The 9,608-nt window shown below is 48.0% G+C and overlaps 1 protein-coding gene across 1 annotated transcript; it reads right to left on the bottom strand.

The window, feature by feature from the left end:
• On the bottom strand, positions 1-8,204 carry NRSN1 (neurensin 1). The gene is made up of 3 exons (XM_050892050.1): positions 8,049-8,204; positions 2,600-2,797; positions 1-1,565 (listed from the first exon to the last, which is right to left on the bottom strand). The coding sequence occupies exons 2-3, from the start codon at positions 2,786-2,788 to the stop codon at positions 1,167-1,169; spliced, it is 588 nt and encodes a 195-aa protein (XP_050748007.1). The 5' UTR covers positions 2,789-2,797; positions 8,049-8,204; the 3' UTR covers positions 1-1,166.
• Between the last annotated feature and the right edge of the window lie 1,404 nt (positions 8,205-9,608).

Here is a 9,608-nt window from a genome sequence, read left to right as displayed (position 1 = left end):
TGGTTGGCTCACGCCTAGAATTTTATTCAATCCATTCAAAAAATAGACAGAACTATAAGATGGCACATATTGTCAGAGAGTACAAATGTCACATCTTTCTTTATACAGTTTAATTTAAATCCATAGATTAAGACAGTGAAATAATTGCCCTGGGTGGGAAAATAATTAAGGGTCTTCCATGAAAGGACAAGTCTTCAGGTAAGCATTTACACAAACGTATCTGGTTAAGCATAACTTTTTCTATCCTCTATAAAAATATAAACAGCATTTCAAAACATGTTAAGGTCATCTAACATGGCATTAATGTACTGACAGAATATGGGGCCTGGGCACATCAAACCACATTTAGTAATCCATACCCAGCCAAAACTAAAACATCTTGTATGAGCATCAAACATAATACAATATAATGAAAGAAACAGTATCAAACCAAAGATACACAAGTATGATATTCCTCCTCCCATAGGAATTCCTTATCTTTATTTTGTATTTTTTGTTAATATGGCAATGACTCAGACAAAAGTGGCAGTTTTGCACAGATTAATTGTAACTCAGGATCAAGTACAATTTGCCTTTCCCAGAAAGTAACATTGCTGGGAAGTGACATACGCCAGGATCAAATTAAGGGCACTCACTGTCATGTGTGTTTTACCTGTGCAGTATTACTTTGATACTGACTGTAGCATGTGACAGGAGGACAAGTGCAAATTACAAGGGCAGAATCTTGGCTTCCCAGACAGCAGAACCAGCCAGTAGAAGTAAGACTAAACAGTATTTTAAAGGCAAGAAGAAACTTAAACAAAAAGCCAACGCATCTAAACTTTAAATAGTGGGATGTACAGTGTTCCTGGTACAGCTGTCATAAACGCACCCTATGTTTTCCAGGGATGCAATCTGATAAGCTCAACATCTAATTGTTGTTGCAAGGACTTATTGGTTCAACACAGATTAAAATGTTCGAGTACACTGAATATATCAGTCACAGGTCTAATCACATAATTTCCCTTTTCCCAATCCTAAATTTGTATTGGAGCAGCTTCCCCATCAGCTGTGTGTTTGCACGGCAGAGCACTCCATGTTGTAATTGACTACCACATATGCCAACAACAGCTGATATTTTCCAGTTAAAGTGATCTACAAGTGAGAAACAAAACCTAAGGAAAGGGTCAGGTTTCAGATAAAGGTTGGACATTTTGAACTTTGGACAAAGTGACAGGTATCTTTGATTCTCCCGGTGCCGGAGCTTTTGTGACTGGGTTTGCATGGGCTTTCATATCAGCTATTCTCTCTTTAAATCTTTGCTGGAGGTACTTTTCTTCTTTGGAGTAACTTTTAGCAACAGCAGACATCAGCAGACACGCTGCCACGGTGGACCCTCCAACACAAAACAAGATTGCTCCTGCCAGCTTGCATATATCAAGGGACCCATTAAACTGAATGGCACGGGTATCCACCACAACAAAATCATCTTTCCCAAGAGCTTCGATTTTCGGTGGCACAAGAAAACCCACTACAAGAACCGTTAAACCTATCAGCATAAAAGCCGTCCCAGAGATGAGTCCGACCTGGAAAACAAACAAAGAAACAAAAAAAACCAATTAATATGCCTTTCCAGTTTTTAGTTGGTAAGTGGTCCTAGGAGGCATTTAGCTTTCACAGTGTCTTGCAGGTACAGTTCTCTCTTCTAGGAGAAGGCTGATATTTTTCTTTTAGGTCATATGTGGCCCTACTAGAACACATGGAGAAACTGTCTTTTTACAACTCATATTTATATAATTCAGTATTGACATTTCTGGAAACAATGGAATACACATCTATATGTCTAAATAGCATTTCATGTCCAAAGGCCCCATCACAGAGAGGATCGCAGTTTAAGCCCAGTGCTGTGTGACTGATTATTTCTTTAGCTTTAGGTGGTGGTTAGCACCAACAGTTCAGTCCCTGCTGATGGTCTGCGTCATATCCACCGCTTGCTTTTACTCCATGAAATGTCATTCCTTTGCAGGGATTAGAAGGAAGTTGCTATTGCCGTGAACAGATCACAGAATATTTCTAGCATATTTCAAGTGTAAGTGCAAAATTTGGCTCACACAGAATGGCCCTACCATCAAAGCAGAGGGGTTGGATTAGATGGCCTCACAGGCCCCTTCCAACCTCTGGTGTTCTCCAATTCTGTCAAGTTCCCTGACCTTAATGGAGATCTTGCTGTTCTCTTGCTCCCTAGATCACACAGTCCCAGAGTTACTGCTGTTAACCTACCAGTCCTACTCCCAGTAATCTGGCAGGACTACTGTGGCTGCAGAGCAAAGGTAAACTATGCTTTCAAGCTATGGGTGGGGTTTCCCAGATAAGACTTTGATGTTTCAGTGACATGGCTCCTTGTGACAGAGAAACTAGAGGATCCAAAGACCCCAGAACTCCCTTGGAAGCTGATGTATCTTGGTAAGAGCACCCTGCTTTCAGACAGATGGTTATTCAGTCATCTCAGGGAAAACTGAGCAACAGAAGGCCTTTCTGGATGAATACCTAAAACTGTTAGTTACATGGGAAAGTCTTGAAATGGGAGTTTCTCTCTCCGGTAAACAGCAACAGGCAGTACCTTCCAGAACGTAGAGCTCCACCTGCTAGGCGATCTCTGGATCTGAAAATCATCCTCATACTCCCAAATTGAAGCTGTGCAGTCCTCATAAAACTGATGCAGGTAGGACCGAACTCCGTAGCGTTGGTACCCTCCCTCGGTGCTGCCCTGCGCATGCTTGGACCCGCAGATGTCAGCATAGGAGCTCATCCTTCCTACCTGCAATGAGAGGTTCCATGCAAAGCTGACCGTTATCGATGTGGCGGGAGAGCAAAGCTGGCTACAGACTCTCCAGATGACATGAAGAAAAGCAGCCCAGGAGGGACCTTTCCTTCACTTTTTTCCAAACCAAGAAATGAGCCTGGTAGAGTTGCATGCGGCAACTCAGCTCAAGCGAACCTAAGGTACTCAGCATCTTGGTGCAGCACAGCCTAAAGGTGCTGCAGGGAACATCCCTCCCATACGCAGGGTGCCCGCTCCCCATCTTTTGCACTAGCATGCTACTGCATTTCCATGGAGACTTAAAAAAGCGGAATATATCAGGTAACAAAAGCCAGCATCCCTCAAGGGCTCATGTTGCCTCTCATCCAGACCGCTTCTATCAGTTAACTAGAGTTTGCAACCTTAGGAACTTTCCAAACCGCTAGGTAAGGTTTTTTTAATGTTTTTGCCTGAGCTTTTGAAGTGCCGGACAAAGCATTGATGTAACATTCATAGCCATGAGAAACAGAGGCAAAATAAGTCCTAGACAGATTGAAACTGTATATATATCCTGTACTTAAATACGGATAATTAAAAATGAAAAATATGGAATGCCATAACAGCACCAATCTGCTCACTGAAGAGAGTGAAACAGAAGTATTAAACTTGTGGCAAACCACTGCTCCCTTGGAGAAGGCAATGCCCAAGCTCCTGCTGACTTCAATAAAATCAGAATCTGCCTGCTATGAAAACTACCAACAATGTTCCCTACTCTTTCCACTTTACGGAAGTTCTCCTAACACACAAAATTTGTATTTAACTATGCAGGTCCCAGGCCTGAACTTGCTTGCACATGTGTGATGCTACTGAATTCATTGAAGTAATACTAGCCCCTAAAAAACTTGAGCAACAGGTCAATGTTACTTAAGCTGACTGACTTCTCTTTAAAGAAGTTCAAAAAGTCTTAGTCCAAAGGGAACTGTTAATCAGTACTTGCATCTGAATGTCACAGCTCAATTTATATCAGCTTCAAGCAGTTCATCTGATTGCCACAGCAATTTTACTTAGAGGGAAGGTTTGACATATTCATGGCAGCTAGGACCTCCCAATTTTGCAGACCTACAGCCCTTCGCCCTTCAGGAATGGGTGATCTTGCTGCGTACGAAATACCCAAGCATGGAAGAAAAACAAACACTGCTGCATTTAAATTAAGCAGAAGCCAGAAATTATTGATGGGGAATGGCAACAGGCTGAATAAAGCTCTTGGCTGGCTCCAAAATCACCGCTGGTACAACAGTGATCTTCCAGCCTTTTGGAATCTGGGTGTGTTCTTGGCTCAGGGACAAAAAGGGGTTTGCTTTTTCCTCTTGATAAGAAACAGTAATCTTGTTTTTTATTTATTTTGTATATCTAATATGTATTTAGTTTGGGATTTCATGATCTCAGCATCTTATAATTGCAAATATCTCTCTTGCAACTCATGATGAGGTTTCAAGGCTCTCACAGAAGTCATGACCGAGTGGAGGAGGAGGCCCGCATGATGCTGGGGGCCCTAGCAAGGGCCAGAGCTCCCTCCAGGAGAGCAGAGGGGACAGTGCTGGTGGCTGAGTTTTGCAGAGCAGCAGGGGTAGTGCCAGGCACAGCTTCTGGCAGAAGCCCCTTCTTTGAACCCAGAACTGCCTTTGCATCCCCTGCAGGTTTCCCTTTTCCACTTCAGCCACCGTGAAGTGTTAGGAAATCAGAAAAGTGCTCTCTGACTCTATGGATGGGCTTGCTCTCTGCCGATGGTACAGCATCAGTGCCCTCCGGAGTGTGCTCAAGGTGCTGGCCTTCCCAGGCAAGGCAGAGAAACAGGCAGGGTGGACGGAGACCTTGAGGCAGCAGGAAACTCCTGGGCAGCACCAGCTGCTCACCAGGTGAGCAGGGAGAGCCTGGCACCCAGGCCACCCCGTGTCAAGTTGTATGTTGCTAATGCTGACGTTTCCCGCTACAGTTAATCTATTGAAAAAAATGTTTGTTGTGTTCTTTTACCATGCTATGAGCTTTTGAACACTATTACTTTTTGAGGTACAAAAAAAATAGTGGTATGGATATAAGTATAGGATCTGAACTCTTGTGGGGAAATACTGAAAGTTATTCTACTTTGGGAGCCCGTTTGTTCTATTGCAAAAGAGCTCTTTTTGTTTCCCTTGCGAGTCCCTCCCTCTGCTGTTTATTCCCTACTTGAAAAGAGAGGAGAAGAAGTCCCGTTTTCTCACTGCCACCACTTCTTCAACAGCTATCTGCCATCTTCCACAGGACAAGCACTGAAGAGTTCTCATAAAACCGGAGTTCTGCCCACCTCATAAAAATACCTTAGGGTGAAAGGAGAGGATGAAGCAATGGTGTGGTTTACCACAGCTGCCCCAGCTCTCACACACAGGGTCACACAGCCTATACCTCAAGGACAGGAAAAGTTTATGTCCATATCCCTCAACACGTCTTTTGGTTATGAGTAAGCAAGCACTCCATCTCCCACAACAGAAGGAGAAGAAAGTAAAGAGGCCAACCAAAGCTCTGCGGAGACTCATTCTCTCGGGTCCTTACTTAGATCTTTATTCTCACATCAACTCTTATCTCCTTAAATAAATTATGCTTAACTCCTTGCCAGCTTAAGTCACCCAGGTAAGCATATTTAGCATCACATAATGAGCAGAAAGGGAGGTATTTTCCCCAGGTGTAAGTGACTCCATAAGGTCAACACAGGGAAGGACCAGACCTAACATGACCAGATAACGTGTGTCTCCAGCTGCCACCAGGAGACAATTTTAGAGGTTCTTTGGTTTCTCCAGAATTCAGAAAGCAGGTGAAGCACATTGCTGAGTCTGAATCAGCAACTGTAGTTATTGCAATTAATTTAAGAAAACTCAATGTAATGTGACAGAAAGCCGTATAAACACTATCTTGCATTCACTGCACTATCTGTAGGTTTAGTCAAGAGAGAGAAAGGAGGGTGTAGTGTTTCTAACAGCTTGATGAAGAATTGCATACAAGAACCACACAGCCTGGAATCACTTATATTACACGTAGGTTCTTTTTATTTAGCAATCTAAAATGCTAATAGGTGGTTTTGGTCAGGCATATGAGCAAAATGATAAGAGCTGGGAGGTGGAATAGAAAACAAAAGAATGATCTTTTGCTTGAAAGAGTTGTGATAGCATCAAATAGTATGACCTTTTAAAATGGAAGGGAAAAAAAGCCAGCATTATTAATTCTTTTCAAGCACTGCATAATATTAGTCCTACTGAACATCTTTATGCTCAGACTCTTCCACTTATAATTAATCTCCTATCTTTTGCAAAATATCTTGGGGAGAGAGGGGAGAGAGGGGAGGCTTCCCAGCCCTATTTGACTCATTGAAGCAGCCTGGCAATTTGGCCTAAAATGGTCTCTTTTCTCGGCTGCAATGTAAACATAATGATGTTGTTCTTGCTACTTACAGATGGGGCAGAGGAACTGAAACAGTCAGAGTATGGTGGGAGAAAACAGTTCTCCATAAATAAGAAGGAAACGTGTCACAGCATCAATTTACATTGGATGAATAAATACTGCAGTAGCTATGATCTCTTGAGTGTTGATGTGTATTTGCATGTCTCGCCTTCATGGCTGAGAAACTAAATGCTGAAATGTTGGGAAACTTTTGCTAAAAAGAGAGTCACTGTTACCCAAATCTGTGTTACGCACGAGCTTAGAACATGCATCTAGGCCACAGGAAGTGGTTTAATCATTAAGTTTTTCAGTGCCTAAACCCGAGGTGCCTAGGAACATGTGGGATGTATGATCACAGCTTCAGAGCACACCACTGCTTAGTAGCAATCCATCCCCTAGCAACTTTTGTTTCCATGGCAAAAGCTGTCCTGTTTACTTTGAGCTTTACTATTCTCCACTGATCTGGGGAGATGTGACTGGATCAGTGAACAGGCAGATTAAAAGATGAGCAAGCTCCAAGAAAAATTACCCAATAAATTTTCCAATATTTCAATATTTCTTATTGAAGGGTTGGACACATTTAAAAAAATGTAAAGAATTGGCATCTGAAAGGCAGGACAAAGCAAATAAGGATGCGCCATTGCTCCGTGACACTACACAGCCACCAAACGTAAGCCACAAATGCCAATAGGTTCGCACAGGTGAAGTCCCCCTCTCCCTTCTCCAGATTTACACACTTTAACCCTTCTGTTCAGCGGGCCATGTTTCCAGCCTTCACCTACAGAAAGCGAGACCCCCGTGAAGGGTGACTACTGGAAGAGATAACCTGTCCTTGACAGCAGTCTCTGAGATGGCCTTTTTGATGCCTCAGCTACTTGTCACGCCAGTGTCCAGCACTTTCCCAGGCCAGTGGCTGGGCCAAGCCGTCCTCGGCCTGACCCAGTCCACCAAAGTCGACGCGAGCCCTCACGCAGCCACAGCTCCCTCCCAGCGCCCTGCCCTCACAGGGTGCTGGGGGAGCGGGACGGGCAGCCCCCGTTCCCCCGAGGACGTCTGGGGTGCCCAGCTGCTTTCCGGGGTGACGCCTGCACCCCTGCCCTGCACGGGGGAGCGAGCACGGCCTTCTCCTATGCTGGGGGGGGGGGGGGGGGGCGGCAAGGCCCCGCGGGGGGCACAGGCCGGGGCCTCCCCTCCCGGGGGCGGCGGCCCCGCCCACTTCCCAGCCGCCAGGTCGCGGCCCCTCCGGCCAACGGCCGCACAGGCCAGAGGGGGATGCCCCGCCGGCCGGGCGGGACACACGCTCGGTCGCCCGTTTCCCGGGCGAAGCGGAAGAACTCCGCAGCGCCCGCACCCCGGCGGAGATCTCGGCCCCCGCGACCGACTGGCGCCCCTCACCCCTCCCGGCCCGGCGCCGGCAGCCCCGCGTACCGCAGCCCCGAGGACAGAAGAGAGCCCGGCCCGGCCGCCCCCCGCCCCGCGGCGCCCCCTAGCGCAGCGCGGCGGCGCAGCCCCCTCCCGGCGGCGGCGGCGGGGCAGCGCGGCACCAGCCTCCCCCGGGAGGGCCGCCCCCTCCCCCGGGCCGGGAGGCGAAGCCTCGGGGCCCCGCTGTACCCGCCCCTCCCCCCCCCCCCTCCACCGCCGCCGGGCGGCCGGTGGCCCCATCGCCACCTCCCCCGCGGGAAGCTCCGCGCCGTACGCCCCCCGTGAGGGCGCCGACGGTCACAGGAGGCTCCGCCGCCAAACTGCGGAGCCCAAGTTTGCCGAGAGGCCAGGAGCGGCGGCCCCGCGGCGGCGGGGTTACCTGTCCCTCCTGCCGCTCCCCTCGGCCGGCTGAGCAACCGCGGCGGCGCTAGCTGCGGCTCTCCCGCCCCGGTCCCATCTCCGCTCTGCGCCGCGCCGGCCCCAGACACCACGTATTATGTACGGCCCGGAGCGCCGCTCGCTCCCGCTCCGTGCCTGCGCACTGAGCCGTCGCCGCCGCCGCCGGGAGCGGAGGGGCGCCGGGCCGCGCTCGCCCCGCCGCCCCCGCCCGGAGGTGGCTCCCCGGGGCGGCGGCTTAGGTGGGGGCGATGCCTGGCCCGCGGGGCCGGGCTCTCCCCGGCAGCCGGCGGCGGTGAGGAGGGTTCCTCCGGCCGCGGCAGCGGCGGGGCCGTCCCCTGGGCTGGGCAGGCTCGCAGGTGCCCGGAGCGGCTGCCCAGGTGCCCACCAAGGTCACCGAGGTGTCCTCCCTGGGTGGCGGGAGCAGGAGGGGCCTTGGGCCAGGTCTCTAATCGCCACCCCCACCCTCCTCCCTTTTAATCAGCGTTGAAAAATGCGGAGACTCACCGCTCTGTTATTCGTCCAGTCGAGTGGATAGACATCACAAAAAAAGTGATATATGAGCTACAAAGAATAAGGCACTGAGATCTGCGGGTTGGGGAAACAAATCGGTCAGCAGGAGACCCAACTGGACTTTTAAGAGAAACAGAGCGAGGCTGAGGGCCAAGCATTTGTGTCTTGGGTCTGCCCTGATAACAACAGGTTGGTGGTTCAGTGGGAAAAGATTTCAAGTAAGCAAGTTTGGGGAATTAAGGAAGCTGGTGAGGGAAGAGTTAGAGAGCACAACAAGGCACTAAGAGCTGGAGATGCTAAAATGTGTCCCACAAAAAGACAATAGGTAATTCCTCTGAAAAAATAATGAGAACGTAAAGGGCAAGAATGCTAAAGGGTCATTTCAATGCTCTGTACTGAAATACGCGCAAAAATAGAGTATCGTTGCACGCAGAAAAAACTGCAGTGCATTAAAGCAAAATGGGCTAGTATTAGACAAAGGAAAAACAAGGTCTTTTCAAAGTGCTTAAATCACTATAGTACATGAAGAAGGTGGTGAGATTAATGGTGGTTTCATTAATAGCAATGCCCAAGCTCCTTTGAAAAAACCCTGCATTTGATGACAACAGTAAGTTTGGGCAATTGCAAACTAGGAATCATAAAAATAGCTGTTAAAAAAGAGCAAGTAAGAGATTACATTTGGAGGAAGAAACGCTGGTTTCAGTGGATTTCATCCTGTCCTTCCAAAGCTGTTACGTCTTTCTTGTTTCGAGTAATGAGTAATGCCAAAAGTGGTTTCCCTGACCTAAGCAGAGCTACTTCCCCAGCAGTATGCTATTTGGTGAGTAGCGCTGGCATACCACAGCCCAAGGCAACTAACAAGGTAATAAACTGACAATTATTTGTGAAAAACCAGGACAATGCAGTGAAGTGATAAAGGAGTGAAAAGCAGGACAGAGCATCAGTCTTAAAAGAGATTTCCTGATTGATTGTCCTGTAAGACTAACACCAGATTTACATGTAGTATGGCAGTTAGGACTGAATGCTGCTT

This window comes from Gymnogyps californianus, chromosome 2 (genome assembly GCF_018139145.2).
Source record: "Gymnogyps californianus isolate 813 chromosome 2, ASM1813914v2, whole genome shotgun sequence".
NCBI classification, from domain to species: domain Eukaryota; kingdom Metazoa; phylum Chordata; class Aves; order Accipitriformes; family Cathartidae; genus Gymnogyps; species Gymnogyps californianus.
Note: the sequence above shows the minus strand (reverse complement) of the source record. Positions and strands in the feature narration are given on the sequence as shown.

Excerpts from the sequence above, each read along its gene's own strand:
- NRSN1 (XM_050892050.1), bottom strand. The coding sequence starts at position 2,788 with ATGAGCTCCTATGCTGACATCTGCGGGTCCAAGCATGCGCAGGGCAGC. Across the intron at positions 1,566-2,599 it reads GGAGCTCTACGTTCTGGAAG|GTCGGACTCATCTCTGGGAC; the intron begins GTACTGCCTGTT and ends TTTGTTTTCCAG.